The 23,700-nt window shown below is 34.8% G+C and overlaps 1 protein-coding gene across 1 annotated transcript; it reads right to left on the reverse strand.

The window, feature by feature from the left end:
- Positions 1 to 1,251: 1,251 nt before the first annotated feature.
- LOC306881748 (neurogenic differentiation factor 6-B-like) lies at positions 1,252 to 2,196 on the reverse strand (the record flags this gene model as incomplete). Its single annotated transcript, XM_079435994.1, has 1 exon — positions 1,252 to 2,196. One exon carries the CDS (start codon positions 2,194 to 2,196, stop codon positions 1,252 to 1,254), a length of 945 nt encoding a protein of 314 aa, XP_079292120.1.
- Between the last annotated feature and the right edge of the window lie 21,504 nt (positions 2,197 to 23,700).

Below are 23,700 nucleotides of genomic sequence, written 5' to 3' on the forward strand. Positions count from 1 at the left end.
CACAAAATCAGTAAATGTTAGATCAGATTGTCAGGTGTCAGACTCATTTGTGCTGTAGAGAATATATCAAGAAATATAGCCTATCAGTTTTTGGAGAATTTTATGGAAGTTATTTAGTGCTGATATAAAGTTCACCATTTGGTAATATTTAGAATAAGCCATTTTTAAAGACAGGTTTTATGTTTTTTAAAACTTTTTACATTTAGCACATTTATTATAAATAACCTCAGTCATCAGATACGTATCTGATAACTTAATAATAAATAATGCATTTCATATTTCAAGACAGATGTTGAAATTAAAGTCTGATGCCGTAGCATTTTATTCACTGATCTGTTGATTTAGTACCTTAATGTCTAGTATTGTTCATCTTTCAGCTTACTTCCTCAAGAAAGAGCATGAACACAGTTGATCACATTCAAGATTTATTTTGACAAGTTGATCGAAGTGAGCTCCTCAAGTTCACATCATTCACAAGACCCGACGCTCCTCAAGAGAATAAACAAAATAAACAGGGAAAAAACATTGTACATAGCAAAATCACAATAGTTTCCTTATTAATTGTTGACATTACGCGGAATCAGTCAGAATGGTGAGTAAAGACACAGAAGTCTAACGAATAGTAAAACTCACACAATAAGGCTATTTACATGTCTGCACGGTAATATATTTGTCATACTGCGTTGCATAGTTCCATTATTGCTATCGTGATTTTGTGTTTCATGTAACACACGAATAAATCCATTTGCACAGGATATGAGACAAGTATTGTTGTTTGAAAAGCCTTAGAATTTAATTTCCATCTTCTTTTTATTATAACAGGCCAAGCACAGCCCGCGTCAATGCATGAGCAACACACACTCTAAAAATAAAGCTGCTTCACAATGCCATAGAGGACCTTTTTTGTCTAAATGGTTCCATAAGGAACCTCTGAAGAACCTTTTTGTTTCATAAAGGTTCTTTGTGACGAAAGAAGGTTCTTCAGATTATAAAAGGTAAGAAGGAGATAGTTCTTTAAATAACATTTGACTGAACGGTTCTTTGTGGAACCAAAAAAAATGCTTCTTCTATGGCATCGCTGTGAAGAACCTTTAAAGCACCTTTATTTTTAAGAGTCTATGCAGTCTGAAATAAATATAATTGATTTTTTTTTTTCGATATCATGTATCGAAATCAAACGAAAACAATCAGCAACAAGCACTAATTAATTAACAGATTAGTTCAGCTGGCATCCGACCCCTATGCTCGCTTTTAATTATGGAAACCCGTATTTAATTCGTCCTGGCTCTGGAACGATTGGCTGCGGGGATGTATGTCGTAAGGAAAATGGCTGTCTGGGGAAACGCGGTACATGGAGCCCCGACCGGGAACGTTACAGTATCTCATCCCATAATGGCAGTTCTTACTGTACTCGACTTGGTCCTCGTGCTTTTTAAGCGAGAAAATCCCGTTGTAATTATTCGGGGGACTCATTTGGCCGTCAAATTGAGGGCTGCTACTCTCTGGAGAGGCGCTGTCGTAGTAGGACTCATAGGACGCGTAATAGTTGTACGGTCGGAACGGCTTGACGCCGTCGCGGGGCCCAGAGCTGAGGCCGGTGGGCGTGGCCATCTCCGCGTTAGGATACGGGTACAGAGAATCGTACTGAGGCCTGCCAGAGAACGGCACGTCCCCGTTTTGATCCGTGAGGAAATTTCTGGCGTTCAGCTGCAGGCAACCGGCAACCAAGTTAGTGGTAGGCTGTGACAAGCCCTTACACAGGGTCTGCACGAACGCCAGCAGGTCGGGTTTCTTTCCCGCGTTCAGAGTCTCAGATAGAGCCCATATGTAATTCTTAGCCAGCCTCAGCGTCTCGATCTTGGAGAGTTTTTGCGTCTTGGAGTAGCACGGCACGACTTTGCGCAGGCTCTCGAGCGCGTCGTTGAGGCCGTGCATGCGGCTGCGCTCGCGCGCGTTCGCCTCATTCCTGCGCAGTTTGACACGGTCGCCGTGTCCGTCGGAGAATTTCTTTTTACGCGGACCTTTCTTCTTCGTGACACTGTTCTCATCCTCCTCTCTCTCCTCCTCTTCCCTGTCCGTGTTGTCGTCCTCTGTCTCCTTGAGCTCGGCGCTGTTGAGTGTCTCTTGACGGCTGAATGTGGCACCAATGTGAGACCTGCGCATCATGTCTGGATCTTCAAATGGTACGGTTAGCATCGTCCCTGCATAACGACAAAAATTTATAAAAATAAAGCTGCCATGACGTCAATTTCCCGGAAGCCCATGGGTTACATAAACAATTTAAACTTTTTTTTTTTGTCGCTTTGGATATATGACTAAAGAAAGTCTGTAATTAGCATTACTTTAATTCTACGATATTAATTATATAATGTGACATTTTAAGCTGCTATTGATTTTTATCTTAAGAAATTCTTAAAACCAAAACGAGACTGTTAGTCTGACCTGCATGTAAAAATGTTTCAGACTTTATTTCTCTGTTAAACATTAGTCTACAAATCTACAATGTATCCTTAAACTCTATAAATAGGCTAAATTGCATGAAAAAAAATTATTTTATTTTTTTACAATCTATCCCACTATATCTTGTGCATTATTGTGGAAATCAAACTTAATTATCATCCCAAAAATATGCTTTTAAACAGTAATTTAACATGGTAAACATTTGCATTCCAAATCAATAAATAAAAGTTAACATGCAGAAAAACTGTAATCAGTACGTGTTTGTGAACATGCTGTTCGTTTTTAATCTTTGAAGGTTTCTAATACACATAGATTTAAAAATTTTACAATATACATCGTCTGGTCATATATGATGTTTCTAGTTTTTATTTTTAATCATATATAGCCTACATAAATCTTATGTGGATGTTATGCATCAAATCATACGAGAACCTGCTTATTCAGATGACACTTATTGTGGTTTTAGCATCCATTAACATGATCACATATCAGATACGTGAAATTGTATTAATCAACTCATAATTAGTTTTTGTTATGTAAATGCATTTTACACAACGCATTACAGTTTCTATTGTCATCTCGGGAGGGTGGTGGTCATGTATATTGATTTCAGTCCTGTAGCTCATTTCTAATTGGTTAAACTGGCCGATGTTACTCCTTACACACAGACAACAATTACAAAATAGCAACGACGAACTCAAAACCATGCCATGGGTGCATTGTTTGTACGGCAGAAAAGACTGGAGATATGCGCGTGACTGTTTATAACAATAAACACAACAACAACACATGCATGCCCAAACTGATGCTCTAAAGCAGACTGGCTTTCCATGGCTCACCTGTTTCTTTCAGTGTTCAGCTCGCATGTTCGGATTCCTCGCGACGCGCAGAGCTGCCTCCCATGTGCTTGATGTGAAGCAGTAAGAATTCCTTTAATCTCCCTCTCCCTCTCTCTCTCTTTCACAGAGAAATAACACCCATGCCAGGCACCAGCGCTGGTACCCATGCCATCTGCCACTGACGTTTTGTTGGTCACGTGACGCGGTCTCTGGGGACCTTCATTCGGCTCTCATCATCTGGTGCGCGCGGTAATGGGCACCGTGAGGCTCTCATTTACCGTCAAAAAACTCAGAGTTAAAAAAAGAGAGATTAATGCCAGTTCTGTTGCGGCAGTAGCAGTGTAGAGACGGCTAAATGATTTAGACTTTAAAGCGAAGCGTGTATTTGATTATAGGGCGACGGATGCTGCAGGCAAGAGCAAATCAGTTCACGAATGCGTGTTATAGAGTCGTCTGATGGATAATAAATGCTCAGATATTACATAAAATCTCTGCACACTTACATATGAATAGCAGCCTGCGTGCATATACATGATGAGAAGCATTCAGCAGGTAAACAGAGCAAAGAATGAATTCTGTCATGATGTATATCGCATATATTCAGCCAAAATCTCACTTAACAGTGATGGTATTATGATATTTAGATATTTCAAGGAGAACGTGGCTAGTGGCTATATATTGCAAGAAGGTTTTAAAGTCCAATTTGGATCATTTATGTAAATTCTGTCTTCCAAATTAAAATTCATATTTTTGCTATATTTATTGGGTGAACAAATGAACACAATAAAACTGAGAGACAAGAATCATATGATGAAGGCAGGTTTAAATGAAATGTTAAATTATGTTCTCAGTACTAGAACATACAAGACTTTTTTAAGTATTCACGTGTGTTTTAAAAGTTACAGATTTATTGGGCAAAAAGTATGGTTTCATTCAGTGTTTTTATTATTTTAATCTTCTTTTTTAATGTTACTGTTGAGTCTTTTGCTGTTTAATGTGTTGCTTTGTCTTTCAGAATTGTTTTACTGTTTAAAAATGTTATGAATTCAGAACAAGTTTTCTTTTTTATCTTTGTTAAATTGGGGCAAGTTGTCACATGTGTTTAAATGTTATGAATTAATTGGTTTCATACAATATGTTATATATATATATATATATATATATATATATATGTTATTTTACATTTCTTAAAAAATAATACCTTTTTTTATTATTATTATTTTTAATTATTATTATTATTATTATTAAATATAGCAGTATAAAAATATTTTTTTTTGACCTTCAAATAAAAGATAAGATAATACTCCTAAGATAATACTCACTGAAAGTGGCCCTATTCTGAGACACTGAATAATTACCATACATTTACCATAGTATTTACTCCATTGTACTTTCAAGAGCACCAAGCACAGAACACATATTTTCAGATAAACCTCCCAACATGTTATGCTGGTGTTAGATACAGTATTGTTGTGTTAAGCGCTACTGTAGTTTAGGCCCACAGTGTATGAAGCTCTGTAGTGCAGTCTTGCAAGAAGACTGTTAGAAGTGCAGCTGTGTTTAGTTTACGCTTCACCGTCCTTAAATCATAGCAGACAAACTAGGCTACTACTTTTCCAGTAAGTATTTCTCTGTGCAGCAGAGAGTAGTCCCCAAAATGCCAACATTTGGACACACCCACCCACACACACACACACACACACACACACAAACACGTTCACTCACACTCTGCCCCCCAAAACGCCTCAGCTGGCATTCTGCACGTTCTGGTCCAGTTCACACCAGCATCTGATGAGTCAAACTCCTCATTTCAGACTAATCAGTTGACTGCACTAATTGCAAATGCAAATATGCAAATTTAAATTAATTAATTACTCCACTAATTAGTTCTCTGGTCTTTTCAGGTAATAAATCATTGTGTAGTTGAAAGAAAGAGATGGAGAGAAATGCATTTATCTGCCAACTAATACTCTTACAGTGATTCACACACGCTCAACATGAGTCCTGTTACACTCAGTTCCTCAGGTGAAAGTTGGGAAGAATTCCAACGGGAATGATTTTCGGATATGTCTTTGGACAATTTGAATCAGATAAGACTAATTTAATAACAAAAACCCAGCTAGCAAAAATATGTACTTAGAACGGTTTGCTAACGTTCGCATTATGTCATGAAAACGTTACTTCTGCATGTTCTCTGAATGCTCAAAACATCCAGGTTTTTTTTACATTTGAATTTTTCTTGGATATGTGAAAGGTAAGGAAACATTCAATTTTTTTAAATTTTGCAAACACAATGGGAATGTTACTTTTGAATGTTCTCTAAAGATTCCGAAACAAATAATATTTAAAAAGTATTAGATGAAAATGCAACTAAAACAGTTTAGAAATAAAAGACATTCCAATAACAATGAGGTTTTGAAAGCATTATTAGAGACCAGATAACTTTGCATGAATGTTCTGTTAACGTTTATGGAAGAACGTTTGTTCATAACCTTGAGAGAACCTTACCAAAACATTCTAAGAACGTTCCATATTAGCTGGAAAAGTATGATAGTGCCATGTTTTTTGAATGACACCATGGAAATACCACGGTAAACTTCTGTTCAAAAGTATGGGGTCAGGAAGTATTTTTTATAAAGAAATTATGCTTTTAATCATAAAGGACACATTAAATTGATCAAAAGTGACAGTAAAGACATTTATACTACAAAATATTTATATTTCAAATAATTGGTTTCCTTTTTAAACTTTCTATACATCAAAGGATTCTGAACCAAATTATCATAGTTTTCACAAAAATATGAAGCAGCACAACTGTTTCCAATACTGATAATAAGAAATGTTTCTTAAGCAGCAAATCAGAATGATTTCTGAAGGATCATGTGACACTGAAGACTGGAGTAGTGATGCTGAAAATTCAGCTTTGATCACAGGAATAAATTACATTTTAAAACATATTAAAATAGAAAACAGTATATTTTGAATTGTAGTAATATTTCACAATATTACAGTTTTTACTGTAGTTTTGATCAAATAAATGCAGGTTTGGTGAGCAGAAGAGACCTCTTTCAAACAATAAAACCCCCTAACTTTTAAACTATAGTGTATCAGAGTACCATGGTACTCCTGATCTGATCCAATCGCAGTACCACCCAGTATTTTTCCTCTGGTTTATAGCAGCTACAGTGGTGTGAGAAAGTGTTGGCCCCCTTCCTGAATTTTAATTATTTTGCATGTTTGCCACACTTTAATGTTTCAGATCATCAAACAAATTTAAATATTAATCAAAGATAGCACAAGTAAACACAACATGCAGTTTTTGAATGAAGTTTTTTATTATGAAGGGAAAACAAAATCCAAACCCACATGGCCCTGTGTGAAAAAGTGCTTGCCCCCTAAACCTAATAACTGGTTGCAACTGCAATCAAGCGTTTGCGATAACTTGCGATGAGTCTGTTACAGCGCTGTGGAGGAATTTTGGTCCACTCATCTTGGCAGAATTGTTGTAATTCAGTCACATTGAAGGGTTTTCGAGCATGAACCGCCTTTTTAAGGTCACGCCACAGCATCTCAATAGGATTCAGGTCAGGACTTTGACTAGGCCACTCCAAAGTCTTAATTTTGTTTTTCTTCAGCCATTCAGAGGTGGATTTGCTGGTGTGTTTTGGCTCATTGTCCTGCTGCAGAACCCAACTTGAGGTCACGAACAGATGGCCGGACATTGTCCTTCAGGATTTTTTGGTAGACAGCTGAATTCATGATTCCATTTATCACAGCAAGTCTTCCAGGTCCTGAAGCAGCAAAACAGCCCCAGACCATCACACTACCACCACCATATTTTACTGTTGGTATGATGTTCTTTTACTGAAATGCTGTGTTACTTTTACGCCAGATGTAATGGGACACACACCTTTCAAAAAGATCAACTTGGCAAAACTGAGACGAGACTTTATGTTCTTTTTGCTCAGCAGCGGTTTTCGTCTTGGAACTCTGCCATGCAGGCCATTTCTGCCCAGTCTCTTTCTTATAGTGGAGTTATGAATGCTGACCTTAACTGAGGCAAGTGAGGCCTGCAGTTCTTTAGATGTTGTTGTGGGGTCTTTTGTGACCTCTTGGATGAGTCGTCGCTGCACTCTTGGGGTAATTTTAGTCGGCCGGCCACTCCTGGGAAGGTTCACCACTGTTCCATGTTTTCACCATTTGTGGATAATGGCTCTCACTGTGGTTTGCTGGAGTCCCAAAGCTTTAGAAATGGCTTTATAACCTTTTCCAGACTGATAGATCTCAATTACTTTCTTTCTCATTTGTTCCTGAATTTCTTTGGATCTCAACATGATGTGTAGCTTTTGAGGATCGTTTGGTCTACTTCACTTTGCCAGGCAGGTCCTATTTAAGTTATTTCTTGATTGCGAACAGGTGTGGTAGTAATCAGGCCTGGGTGTGGCTAGAGAAACTGAACTCAGGTTTGATAAACCACAGAACCACAGTTATGTTTTAACGGGGGGGGGGGGGGGGGGGCTGTTTTCCCTTCATAAAAAAACTCTTCACTTAAAAACTGCATGTTGTGTTTACTTGTGTTATCTTTGATTAATATTTAAATTTGTTTGATGATCTGAAACATTAAAGTGTGACAAACATGCAAAAAAATAGAAAATCAGGACAACACTTTTTCACACCACTGTATATCATAGTGTGCCGTGAGTCGGATGGCAAACCTGGATGATGCTTTGTTATTCTTCCACCTGTAAATGAGGCTTTTTGTTGCCACAGCGATGACAGCTCGTGCTCGTCAGCTGTTTTAATTATCACATTATCAGCGTTTAAAGGCATTGTGACGAGCCGAGTTGCTAATGAAGGTGCTGGAACTCTCACAATGAGACGGAGATGAGACAAACCTCCTGCCAGAATCACAGGTGACACTATGACTGCTGGTCCAATCCAAAGCTGCCGGTGGCACAGGCAGAAAAAAGAAGAATGTGTCAGAGAAAGACTCGTGTGTCGTACCTTTCCTTGAGTAAACCTCTTAAAAATAGACCCTTTTCTCCCCGCAGATGTTTCTTGCGGTGACATTAACTAACACCTACACTACTGACAGGCGCACCCTCGCCTCACTTTTCATAATCACACCTTTACAGTGTTGCAAAATGCAAAAAGCACCCTGATTTCCAGCACACACACACACGATCAATCAAAACACGAAGTTACACAGAGATTCACATCATAACAGGTGCATTTGTTGGATGTCAGTCTTCTTGTTCAAGGTATTTTAAGTTCTTCCTGTGATCTTTCCTTCAGATTCATTGACTTATCAAGAGGCATCACCAAGAAGGAACATTTATGGGATTTTCTTTTTTATTTCTTTCTTATTAAATCTTATTTAATTGTCATTATTTATTAGATTTCACATTCTCACTATTGTTTGTATTCATTAGAATTCCTTATTTAATTCCTGGCATCCGATCTGAGCCATTCCAGGTGTAGTTTAAAGAGGAATACTTATTCTATCAAGGTGTGTAATACTTAATACTTATGTTATTTATTCCCCTGTTATTGTTTCTAACCCACATGAAAAGAAAAACAGGCGCTTTTCATATTAAAAAAAGTACAAAATATATATATATTTTCGTGTGTTTACATATATATTTATATAGTGGCGTGAAAAGGTTTTTGCCCCCTTCCTGTTTTTTTTTATTTTGCATATTTGTCACACTTAAATGATTCAGATCATCAAACTAATTTTAATATTACTTACTTTACTTACTTTTTTACTTTTGTCATTTAGCAGACGCTTTTGTCCAAAGCGACTTACAAATAAGAAAAAGTAACTAAAACTAAAAAGTTACAACTCTATAAATACTATCTACCCACATATTTAAGAAAATAAAGAAATTAAATCAAATTAACACATGCATATAACAACAACATTTCAATAATAAACATATCAATGAAAAAATTTAATAAAAAGCTACTACTATCCCTTGCCGGTGTCCCTGCCCGGTGGAGTCGCACGGTAGAGTCGATGGTCTTTACACTCTTTACTTTTTTACTTTTGTCATTTAGCAGACGCTTTTGTCCAAAGCGACTTACAAATAAGAAAAAGTAACTAAAACTAAAAAGTTACAACTCTATAAATACTATCTACCCACATATTTAAGAAAATAAAGAAATTAAATCAAATTAACACATGCATATAACAACAACATTTCAATAATAAACATATCAATGAAAAAATTAAATAAAAAGCTACTACTATTTTGCTATTACACAAAGATAATGCAAGTAAATACAAAATGCAGTTTTTAAATGATGATTTCATTTATTAAGGGAAAAAAGCTGTCCAAACCTGCCTGGTCCTACGTGAAAAAGTAATTGCCCCCTCCTGTTAAATCATGAAAGAACTGTGATTAACCACATTATTTTAGAAAGCTGAGTTAAAATTCACTAGCCACACCTAGGCCTGATTACTGCCAGACCTGTTGAATCAAGAAATCACTTAAATAGAACCTGAAGCATGCTTAAAGAGCAACACATCATGCCGCGATCTAAAGAAATTCAAGAACAGATGAGAAACAAAATAGTTGACATGTATCAGTCTGGAAAGGGTTATAAAGCCATTTCTGAGGCTTTGGGTCTTGCCCATTCATGCCCATTCATTATTAGATTTAGCGGGCAATTACTTTTTCCAGGTAAGGCCAGGCAGGTTTGGACAGCTTTTTTCCCTTAATAAATGAAATCACTATTTGAAAACTGCAAAAAAAATCTTTGTGTAATATTAAAATTAGTTTGATGATCTGAATCTTCAAGTGTGACAAATATGCAAAAAATAAAAAAAACAGGAAGGGGGCAAAAACTTATTCACACCACACCACTGTATGTATGTATGTATGTATATATATATATATATATATATATATATATATATATATATATATGTTAGTCCTATAATCAAGTCTTATAATCTACAGCTTTGAATGAAGAATAGACCAAAATTTAAAGGTGAAGTGTGTTGGAAACTGTTATTTTAGTATCAGTTATAGTATTTATTATAGCACTTACTAATATTTTTAATTAGTTTTTCATATATTTCATATACGTTTTAATGCATTTTTTGTAGTTTTAGTAATTTTAGTATCTTCAAGGCAACTAAAGGTACTAAAGTTAGTTGCAAGGCAACATTTCTCAATTTTAAGCTATTTAAATATAAGTTCTTCAAAGGTTTTGTTAATTTAGTATCTATTATATGCTGCTATTTATCAATATTTATTAGCATTTATTGTATATTTTCTGTTTTAAAGTATTTTTTATGTGATTTTGTCATTTATTATCATTATTATTATTATAGATTTCTACTTAGCTTTAATGCATTTTTATGTTTTTTTTTTTGTATTTCAGCTTAAACTTGTTTTACAGCAGTTAGTTGCCCAGGCAACATTTCTAATTTTTAAGCTTTTTAATTTTAAGTTTTTCATCTCATATTTATATTATATTTTATTTACGGTTTATTTTAATTAATGAAAAACTATTTTAATAGTTTTAGTTTAACAAACGCTGGTTGAAAAATAGAATTGCAAGAATGATGACTGTTTTCAAACTGGTTTCCCAGATTCCCATGAATCATTTTTATGGTTCACAAGTTATTTTGTCTTTGATTGACATTCTTCAATAATTATCCTTCAGCTTTTATTAATATGTTCATGTTGCCATTTTAATTTTAGTTAAAATGTTAGTAATTTTGTCATATTTATTTTAAATATGTCTATGAAGTTTTTTTTAATAAATTTTTATTTCAAGTTTAGTTTTAGTTATTTTAGAATATCAAGTTAAAACTATATAAAATAAGAAAGGTTGCTTTGGCAAATAGATGAAATAAAGTAAGTGGGTAAAATAAGTCAGTTTTACATTTTTTATTTCAGTTAACCCTTTCATGCACAAGCTATGCAAACCCCTTCTAATGCACAATATGACCCGTATTCACTTCCTATGTTATTTCATACCTCACTGGACATTTTTTGTTATATCTTTTGAAATCAGTTCTTTTGTATCTTTTGAAATCAGTAAATTCCATCATCCATGAATATTCAAATCATCTTTTTTCAATTACCACAAATAAATATTAATTGTTTTGCTTGGTTTTGTGTTACTATATCAAGTTTACACACTACGCAAGCATGATAAAATAAAAGAATAAAGACATTTTTAAAAAGCAATGATTTTAGCAGTTATTTAGGCCAACACATTGAACACTTGAAATATGTTTATTTGCCTCTTTGTCATATAACATACACACATTACTGACAACCGATAACACTGAAATTAAACTGTCTGTAGTGCGACTGTAGTGAATTGTAGTGAATGTGACTGAATAAAAGAAAAAGAAGTGAAGCTGTAGGCCAGGGATGGTCAGAGTCTGTCCTAGAGAGCCAATGTCCTGCAGAGTTTTGCTCCAACCTTAATAAAAACCCACCCACCTCTAGCTTTCTAGTAACCCTTAGACCTTGATTAGCTTGTGCTTGATTAGGGTTGGAGCTAAACTCTGCAGGACTGTGGCTCTCCAGGACCATCATTAGTCGCCCCTGGTGTAGGCATTGAGGGTGGTAACATCCAACACATTGTACCACAGCATCAGGGGCCACCTCCATGTTCTCATCTTACATGAGTAGATGCGCACCATTTTTACTCAATCTATAGGACTGGGTCTGAGTTTGCTCTTCAGAGGACTCGTCAGACAAGTCTTCAATGTCGTCACAGAGTCTTCTTCATCTAGGAGAGCTGGATTTACACCCACAAATCCAGATTGAGCCTGTGGCACATACTTTAGGTCATCAGCATCAGATATTTCAGACTCTGAATCAGGACTAAGAATTGCCTGATCTTCCTCGTCCTATTCTTTTTGTAACATCTCTACAACCATTTCAGCCATTAATCTTGAATGATTGAGACCAGCCATAATAAAACTCTGGATAAAGAAAATCAAAAGCACAAGAGTATTTTCAAATGCACATAAATCAGTCATTCAAGTATCTACTAATGATGATAATAATAATAATAATAATAACTCAAAGCACTTTTCAATGTGAGGGGGATCTCCTCCTCCTCCACCAGCCGTGTGCAGCATCCAGCTGGATAATGCGATGGAAGCCATATTGCGCCAGAAGCCAACCACACACCAGCTTATTGGAGGAGAGAAGACAGTGATGAAACCAATCATATGGGGATGGTTAGGAGGCCATGATGGTCAGAGGGCAATGGGCAAATTTGGCCAGGATGCCAAGGGTCACACCTCTTCTTATATACTTGTAAAATATTGTCACTGTCAGACAGAAACCTTGTATGTGCATAACTGTTACTTTTCAGGAACACTAACAGACATAAAGGGTGACCAATAGCATTGATTTATGACCAAAAGTCAAAATGAGGAACTATGGAGATACAAGGTTTTACCTGACAGTGACTAATTTGTATATAATAACGTTCTTACTCAACTTTTATTTTTGTTGACCTAGCTAACATTGGCTAGCTAGAATAGATTGTCATCAACAAGCTCTAATAGTATTGGACATGTTTCTCTTTCTCATTAATATTGGATTTCAAGGTCGAAGTAACCCTAGCCTAACATTTAAATATTATGTCTAGTTATCTTTCACAATACAGCAAATATTTGCTGTGGTAATAAATTATTGAAATTAATTAAATTGATTTCTTGGAAATATGTAGAAGTTGAAGTATGAAGAAAAATATGAAGAAACATTTATTTCTTCAAATATGTAGAAGACTTTTTTAAGTTTATTTTATTTTAATTGATGATGGTTTGATGGTTTTAGGTTAACTAACTACTGTTTGGAACAACATAAGGTTGAGTAAGCACTGACAGTATTTTGGTTTCTATTTTTGAGTGAACTAAACCGTTCGATAGGTTTGCACAATAATATAAATGTGATTTATTTTGTAAGATTATTAAAATGGCTATTTATTTTCTGTAGGAACTGTATATTTAGAATAATCTTACATTATTAAAAGTGGAGAAATGATCAGATTGACACACACACACACACACAGAGAGAGAGGGACGAACGGGTTGGCTGGCCACTGTTATTCTGCCGTGATTAGAGGACTTTGGGTCTCAGAACCACCATCTACAGCTGTGCTGTTTCTACCAATTACATGGCCCATATGCCAGCAGCCCACTCCGCCCAGGTGGACCCTCAGATGGAGAGAAAGGTGTGAGTCGAACGCAGAGATGGTCACACACAAACAAACACACACACACATATACGTGGAGGTGTCTTATTTCCTGAAAGACACACACACGCTTAGGGTGTTAAATATAGAAAGGTTGATCTTTTATGTGTGTCATTCAATTAAGCAGAAGTTTCTCCTAGTGAGAAGTTTGTCCCTAAATTCTGCTTTAAACAAGCGTTGCTATGAGAAATTAAATTTTTAAAATATTCAGTGGGGCCTAAAAACATGAAAACACAGATGGAGAAAACCAGCACTAATTAACATGAAATCATGAATAATTTATTTGTTTTTAAAATGTACAATGTAAATATATCGGAGAGGTGAAAGGGATTCATATGTTCAGCCGCAGGGCAAATATCACATGTTAACAAGAGCTAAAGAATCAGAATAACAGGAGATATATGGCATCGGTGTTTGAGATAAAAGAGAAACAGCTGCTTCTTACATTTTTAGATGTCAAATATTTCTACATATATTTTATTAGCATGAAATAAGTTTTTTGCATGGCAGATATATCACTACACCTATAGATTTTACCTGCAGATGTTCATTTTTGTGTGTTTACAAATATAGCACATCATGAATCCTTTATTATGCCCATTTTAAGAGCTCTCAACGCAATTTAATCAAATCCATGTATTTTATTAATTTGATTACAAATAAAAATAAGGGTATATATTAAGTATTTGACATGTGGTATTAATTAATTAATTAATTAATGTTATTTATATATATATATTTATATTCATAGTGTAATTTAGTTTTAAAAGACAAATAAATAGCAATATAATATATTATTTTAACTAGAAGAAAAGAAACTACATTCATTTTTGTATTTAATATAATTCAATAATTTTATAGAATCATGCATTTTAATTTTTATTTAAAATAAAAATAAAGGCATACATAAAAAAATTTGACGTGGTTTTAAGTTCCTGAATTTATTCATTCATTCAGTTACATTTCCTCTAGTTTTTTAAATAACAATGAACAATATAATGCAATCATCTAAAATCAAAAATCTAAATGAAAATATTATTTTTGTATTTAATAACAGTTTTATACATTATAAAATAATAATAATAATAATTATTATTATTATTATTATTGCTAAACTACTATGATTATTAAATGTATTTTTTTATTCTTATAGAAAATATTATTATTGTAAAGCTGTTATATATAACTTATTATATGCTTGTTATTATTATTATTTTAACTACAGAATGAAAATATTTACTTTTTTTATATATATATATATGCTAAAAAACTATATTAATAATATTTAACATTATTATTTATATATTTTAAGTAGATGTTATTTTCTGCATTATTATTTATAATTTCTTCTAGTTTTTAAAACAACAACAATCATTAAATATGAAATATATATAATAATTATTATTGAATATTACAGTTAATCCTCTTATTTTTTATTAGCTATGTATTTTTATTTTCCTAGCACGCAGGCGGTGTAGCGTGACAGTGATGACTGTATAATGTTCGGGAGGGTTAAATGTTCTGCTCTCTGCGTGCTGAGATCTCTGGGCTGCTCTTCCTGCTCTCAGCAGCTCAATAATCCGACCCTTCTTATCAGGTCGTGTGTATTGGCAGGCTCAGCTTCTCTCTCTGACTCACTGCCAGCAAATGATGGCACTCATGTACTTGCAGTCGCTCCAGAGCCGGTTTGGAAGAGGAAATGCTGGTTCATCAGTGACTGGGTGGCGTCCAGCCGCTGACATCAGCTGTCAATCATACTAGAGCGTCTGTTCTTTATGTTCTTTAGTTTGCTGAATTCACTCATAATGAAGACAAATCTCTTGAGGCTGTATATTTGACAGGGACTCATTCATTCGACTCTTTGTGTTTGCATACTCATGTCTGTCTGTGTACTAATTCTATTTATTAATGAAGTAATTGTTAAATGTTCAAGACAAATCAATTCATTTAAAGGAATGTTGTGGATTCTATACAATAACAACATGAGTCTGTGGGGCAAGACATTGCACTAGAATATATGTTAAAATACTCAGTGTTTCAGAAGTCTGGCCACGATACTTAAACATTAAAATGAGGCTATGATAAAATCGCTTATATATTGTGTATACAAACTTCTGATTGCAAACTACTTGAAAGAATACTAAAAAGAGCCAGTTAGAAATAAAAAATAGAAATCCTGGAATTACAAAAGTGTGTCCACCTAAAACAGTAATTACAATGGGATGTAATGGGATACACAAAACGGTACATATTTTAAAAAATGTTGGGGTCCAAACAACATTGAACCCCACTGAAAAAAATATCAAATAAGAAATGAAGTCAGACTGAAATGACATGAGTGAGTAAATGAAAGATTTTTTTTTTTCATTACATTTCTGTATGGAAATATTAGAGTATATTATTACCGTTTTTATTAATATTTAGATTTTTTTAAATATTTGTTTTAATTGTAATTTTTGTTTACGTTTTGTCATTTTGTTGTATGTTTTTGTCATTTTTTACATTTATAATGTCCATAGTTTTTTTATCTTATTTGGAATTATATTTAGATGTTTAAAGTTTTAATCTTAATTTGTTTTAAGTTTTAGTAATTTTATTCTATGTTTTTGTCATTTTCTTTAGTTTTTTAATGTCTATAGTTTTTATGAATTTTTATTCCATTTTTAATTTGAGTTATTTTAGTACATTCAGTTAAACGAAATGAAAATGAGAACAAAAACTTATTTTATTTTTTATATTTTATATTATTTCAATTTAAGTAATGAAAACATTATTTATGGTTTTAACTAGCCTAGACTATAATACAGCATTGTGCATTATGAATATTATTGACTGTGACAAATTGCTTATGTTCCTCTATTTTAAGTCATTTTGGATAAAAGCATCTGCTAAACGCATAAGTGTAACTACTCCTATAAATTAAAAGAAAAAGAAAAACAAAGTTGTTGTCTGTAGTAATGGACAGTATAGGCCGCAGATGCACTTGCTCTTGTTTTGAAGAAAATTACCATATAAAATCTTTCCAATCTCACAACAAATTTGCATCTAATATTAATTTCACTGATAAATGTGATTTAAATGCAAGAAAAAAATACCACACATCACTCGAACCTTCCGGGCAACACTTACTCTGACACCTCCATTACTGCAATATTCTTCAGATAACACAGCATATGGCCTGTTGCTACGGTGACTCCTCCTTAATTACAATATTCCTCTTCGAAAAGTCGCTTTCAATGCGCTGACCTTTAGGAAACAAGAGAGACTGTGAAACACAGAAGGTCTAAACTAAGATCTCGCTTTCTGCTCACAATATGCTCAGCAAAAGCTGTTAATTCTTAATTAAGAGAAAGTAGTTGTGTTACTGCGCATGTGTGTATGAATGTGATTACATATATACATCACTGTTACAGCTATGAAATAAACATGATAAACACAAGACTTACTATACATAACTATATCATGTATGTATGTCACATACATCATTTACTATCCAAACAAATATATATTCATAATATAGAGGTGGATGGGGACCCTTAAACACAGATGTATGAACACACAAGCATCTGCTTTGATGCCCTGATGATCATTTTCACTTCAACATGTTTGCTGTGTGAAAATTGAATATGGTGTAAGTGAGGTGTTATGCTGCTATGTCGAGTTTTTGTTAGTGCTGTTTTTAATCTGTTAGGGTTAGTTTTGTTCTGTCAGGCCCCAAACTGCTACAACACCTCCCATAAACACAACATATGATGGACTAGTCTTAAACTAAAACTAAAGAACACAATAACTTCCTAAGAAGCAACTGTACACTTACATAAGGACATTGTGCCTCATATTTCTGTTGCTAGATGTACGATGAGGACAAGAGTGCTGGACAGGTAAGAAAACAATTCAGTTCCATCAATAAATATTAGTAAGCAAGCTATTTTCAGACAAGCGCAAATAGGGCTCGCTGCAGTGCACAAGATCCAGGGGCGTCGTTGGAGATGAGTGGGTTTAGGGGTGGAGATGGGGTAGGTTTAGGGATCAGGGGGTGGAGATGGGTAGGTTTAGGGGTGGAGATGGGGTAGGTTTAGGGATCAGGGGGTGGAGATGGGTAGGTTTAGGGGTGGAGATGGGGTAGGTTTAGGGATCAGAGGGTGGAGATGGGTAGGTTTAGGGGTGGAGATGGGGTGGGTTTAGGGATCAGGGGGTGGAGATGGGTAGGTTTAGGGGTGGAGATGGGTAGGTTTAGGGGTGGAGATGGGGTGGGTTTAGGGATCAGGGGGTGGAGATGGGTAGGTTTAGGGGTGGAGATGGGGTGGGTTTAGGGATCAGAGGGTGGAGATGGGTAGGTTTAGGGGTGGAGATGGGGTGGGTTTAGGGATCAGGGGGTGGAGATGGGTAGGTTTAGGGGTGGAGATGGGGTGGGTTTAGGGATCAGAGGGTGGAGATGGGTAGGTTTAGGGGTGGGTTTAGAGATCAGGGGGTGGAGATGGGGTGGGTTTAGGGATCAGAGGGTGGAGATGGTAGGTTTAGGGGTGGAGATGGGTTGGGTTTAGGGATCAGAGGGTGGAGATGGGTAGGTTTAGGTATATGTAAGGTGGGAGGAGTTGGATCTGGACAAGCGAGCCAGTGCTTCAATGGACAAAACCCCACACAATGATGTAAAAATACGTGGTTTTGGCGAGTTACCTAATAAACACAGTCTTAAATCAGTTTGAAAATCCTAAATGACTTTAAAGAGTTGGTAGAAAATTGGATATGTGTCACATCCGCGTCATATGCATCAGGTTTTATTAAAGAAATAGAGCTGCTTTTAAAGTGAAACCTGTTGTATTCTGTGATTGATGTCAATCAAAGAACTAAAGAAAGAGAGAAATCGCTTGACTGCTCTGCTTGCTGATTAACTTTTGTAGCTTGAATAAAAAATAATATAGCTTATGCATACAATTTATAGTTTATGTGAAGATTGTTTTAAGTTCACTTATAAAAAGTTGTTATATTTTTCAAAGCCAATAAAATGTTAAAAATACTATCATAAACTTTCAATTATACTATAATATTAAATGGCTATAATTAATGGCTAAAATTAAAGGAAAAAAATATTTAATAGAGACAACAGTAACATTTGTATCAATGAGACTTCTTCGTTAATAATAGGCTAGTAAAAAGATTACATTAAACATTTAAAATATACAATCATTATGTTGTTTCTATATTAATTTGGAAGTTCAGTGTGAAAATATGACAACACAACTATATTAATATGCGTTTAGTCACATTTTTTTAATTAATTACAGAAAAAATGTGTGATTTTTTTTTTTTAAATTGAATGGCAGACAGTACTAATGTTAACCTTTTATAGATGTTACTGTTGGTAATATTAGTTAATTTTACTACTCAATATGCATTTAAATTTAATTTCCAATTTTATAGGCCTGCCCAGAAAAATATCGGGACGTCCCCCCCACCCCCTTGCCCCCTTCAAATGTCCAATTCGATAATCCAGCCCTCAAATGAAGTGAATTGAATAGCCCTGGCCTAGCACATTCAAATTACAAATGGCCCGTCCGCTCTAAAACATGTGAATGTTTGAATTAAAAGAAAGTTAAAAGGGATACATTTAAACACCTGTATGTAAGATTTTTTTGTTACCTTGAAATGTGAGTTTCAAAATCACTCTAATAGTATAGTGGCGTCTAATGTGGCGAATAGGTTCTGTTTCTTTCACTAACATTTGTTCTAGGAGTTTACAACAGGACTTTTTACTCACTGTGGGTAAAAAATACACAAAACTTCATTATTAATTTATAGATGGATGTTATTTTTGCACTATTATTGTCTTATTACTCTTAATGCCATGAAATATTTTAAATGTACTTATCTTTCGGATGAGATGTTAAGCCGAGGTCCTGACTCTCTGTGGTCATTAAAAATCTTTGTCCTTCGAAAAAGAGTAGGGGTGTAACCCCGGCATCCTGGCCAAATTTGCCCATTGGCCTCTGACTGTCATGGCCTCCTAATCTTCCCCATATCTAATGATTGGCTGAGCCCAGTCTCATGAAAATGCGTATAAATAGTATGCCAAATAAAAACGAAAACTCATGGTATTTTGTACTTTGACGCACATATGATACGTACGTGTTTGGCATTCATATAATACGCAGTTTTCACGTGCATGTGATATGAAACTTGTTGGCGTACATATGATATGCATCTACCCCACAACCCTAATCCTACCCATCGTGTAGCATATACACGCCAAAGTCAATTTTTATATATCAATTCTTGTTTAGACACATGGCATCATGGATTCTATCAAATATCAACAGATAAAAAATCAATAAGTGACTGACTCTGTTGGAAATCTTATAATGGGCCATGTTTGGATCTTCCAACCGGACAATAATCCAAACACAAACCTCAAAAACAACACAAAAATGGGTCATTGGGCACAAAACCAAGCTTCTGCTATGGCCCTTCCAGTCCTCTGACCTGAACCCTGTAGAAAATAAGTGGGGTGAACTGAAGAGAAGAAGCACTGTCATGGAGCTGTGAATCTGAAGGATTATACTTCAGAGATATTTTACTCATAAGAATTTCTTGGGGTGCCAATAATTGTGTCCAACGTGTAGTTAAGAAAAACATTTATTTCATAATGATATTTCCCCCATTTTAAATTCTTATTGTCCAATGAAAGGTTCGATTTTTGTGAATTTTATAAATAAAAGATCAAAAGGATTAACAATGCAGATTAATTTTCACAGCCTTCTTTGATCATATTTACCAAGGGTGCCGATATTTTTGGCCATGACTGTATATATATATATATATACACACATTTACATTTATGCATTTAGCAGACGCTTTTATCCAAAGCGACTTACATTGCATTCAAATTACAGTTTATACTTTTTTAATCAGCTCCTGCTTTCCCTGGGAATCGAACCCATGATCTTAGCATTGCTAGTGCCATGCTCTACTATTTGAGCTACAGGAAAGCTAGAGAATATACAGTGCCCTCCATAAGTATTGGAACAGTAAAGACAAAATTGCTCTGTTGGCTGTGGAGTTAAGACATTTGCAAATATGATTAAAAGATGAGACAAAACTACAGAATGTCACATTTTATTATTAGCCGTTTCAACACATATAGGTTTTACCAAATAAAAACAACAGCACTTTTAGAGTTTAGAGTCCCAATGAATCTGGTGGCATTTTCTTGAATATTGGTAGGCAAGATGGTTTTGTACCCTTCCAAATTCATTCTGCTACTGTCATCATACATTAAGTCATCAGTAAAGTTGAGAGGGCCTGTTCCAGAGGCAGCCATGCATGCCCATGCCATGACACCACCTCCACCATGCTTTACAGATGAGGCTGTATGCTTGGGATCATTGCAGTTCCCTTTTTTTCTTCAGATTTTTGCTTTCCCATCACTTAGATAAAGGTTCATCTTTGTCTCATCGGTCCATAAACACAGTTCCAAAACTCTTCCGGCTCACCTTTGTGCTTTTTTGCAAATTCTAATCTTGCCTTTTTATTTTTGGTGCTGGTCAGAGGTTTGCATCTTGCTGTGTAGCATCTGTAATTCTGTGTCAAAGTCTCCTGAGGACAGTAGATTGTCAGAGCATCACCCCAGCTTTCTGGAAGTTGTTGGTGATTTTACAGACACATCTTTTAGGATTCATTTTCACAGCTTTTGTGATTTGTCTGTCATCAACTACTGTTGTTTTCTCAGCCGATCAGGTAGTTGTTGGTTGCTGGTGTCGCTGGTGGTTTCCAAACTCTTGATTTCTCCAAGCCCTTTGTTTTTGCTATAGCTCTTACTGACTTCCTCTTTTCTTTTAGAATCCAAATTGCTTGCTTTTCTCTCAAAGTCAGCTCCCTCATCTTCATCCTGGTTTGTGTGTGTCATCGAATGCAAGATTCAGAATGCAGAAGTAATGGATATAACTGATACGACACATTCCCTGCTTTTAATATCTGAAGAATGAATGCAACAGGACACAGCTGATCACTTAGAAAGACCTGTGAGGCAACTGCTCCAATACTTATGCTCACATCAGATAGAGGGATGAACTCTAAAAGTGCTGAACGTCTTAGCTGGTAAAACATGTATGTGTTGAATCACCCAATAATAAAATGTGACATTCTGTAGTTTTGTCTCATATTCATATTTTAATCATATTTGCAAATGTCTTGACTCCATAGCCACCAGAGCAATTTTGTTTTTACTGTTCAAATACTTCTGGAGGGCACTGTATATATATATATATATATATATATATATATATATATATATATATATATATATATAATGGTTGCAAATGATAAAACAAAATATATACTGTTCAAAATGAACAAAACAACTCAAATCAGGGTAAAAAATGATCAAAACACCAGTTGATTATAAGTCACTGAGCAAAAACGATGAGTAAAAGTTATTGGAAAAAAAAGATTTGAGTGCAGACTTGATTTGACTATTTATCTGGTGCAAATAAATGTCTTAGTGTCTGAATTCTATGTAGACTCATCCATGATACTTTCCTTTATTTACCAGTGCCACCTAGTGGCAGATTTAGTTTCAGTCCGGTTAATAATAATACTTATTAAAAGATCTCCTTTCCCATCATCTATTTACTCACCAAATAGTCCCCAAACCTGTATGGTTTTCTTTCTTCTGAGGAACAAATAGTGGTTTAGCGCAATATTGATGCTGCTCTTCTCCATAAATTGAAAAGAGATATTGCATACATTTTCAAAGAAAATCTACCAGAGTATACTGCGCTTAGTATAGTGATTTTATTCATTACCTACTTTAGAGAAAATCAGTTCTCTCATAATAACAGTGACACCTAGTGGCAGAATTTGCCGCAATCTTCACCTATTAACATAATATTAACACTTTAAAATTAATAATTCATCCCAAAATAAAAATTCCTCACCTTTAAACCTCCTTATATGACTTTATTCTGTTGAACACAAAAGGATAAGTTTAGCAGAAAGTACATGCTGCTCTTGTCCATAAAAGCACTTAAGCTCCAAAAAGGACCAAAACACACCATAAAGTCATCATAAAGTTGTCCACATGCTCTATATTTCAAGTCTTCTGAAACCATACAATATATTTGCAAGAGGTTCATACGCACACACATCTTGCCTTTTGCATTCCAAAAATATTTAGGCCTAAATTTAAGATGTATGATTATAATATCTATCCATTTAAATTACACAGTTATGAATTAATAAACTAAATGTAATGCATAATTGTCAGTTGCACATAAATCAAACAGGGAATGGTACATCAAACCATTATCAACATTGGAATAGTTTGCCTGTCTTAGACTTTCACCTTCTTTGGGCTCTTTTAAAAGAAATTTGAGACTATATTTATTAGAGCTAGCTTTTGGCTCAACAGATTGATCATACGAAGTGGCTCTCATTTTCTCCTGTGATGTTTGTAGTATTCGCTTATTCATTTTTTAGTTTCTGAGATATTGGTCTCATTTTTATTAGCTGTTGTTAGTTTATTTTACCCTTAGATGATTGTACAGCACATTGGTCAACCTTGCGTTGTTTAAATTGTGTTCTATAAATAAAAACAAACAAATAATAAACTGAATGTGTTTTAAATACACAATAACCAGGTTTATAATTTTATCATCACTAAATCGTTTTTTAACTGAATTAATTGAATTTTCACATTGAACAGATTTCTGCTTATTCGAATCAATTTTACTAAATGCATTATGGAAAATATGATTAATTATATTAAAATAGATGCAAATAGTTAATAATAAACTATGCCAGAAATCTTACCTGTTTCTTGTCCCGTTTAATTTATCTATGACTAATATGCATCACCTTAAGTTTATTAGTTTATGTTTAAACTATGTGATCCAAATGGATGGAAATTTAATACGCAATTCAAATGTATAAACTTTATATTTAGACTATACAGTATAAGTCATAAATTTAGGTGTTTTGCACAAAAGAAAGTCATATGGGTTTGGAAATGAAATGAGGGAGTGTAAATGATAACCGAATTGGATTTATGGAGGAACATCCTTTTTCTTAACGAATCACACACACACACACACTTCAGTCCCAAAAACAGCAGCACGTTTGTTCTGAGCCCTTTAAGTTGATGTTTATTGTGAATCACGCGTGTGCA

This window comes from Barbus barbus (assembly GCF_936440315.1).
Source record: "Barbus barbus genome assembly, chromosome: 15".
NCBI lineage: Eukaryota > Metazoa > Chordata > Actinopteri > Cypriniformes > Cyprinidae > Barbus > Barbus barbus.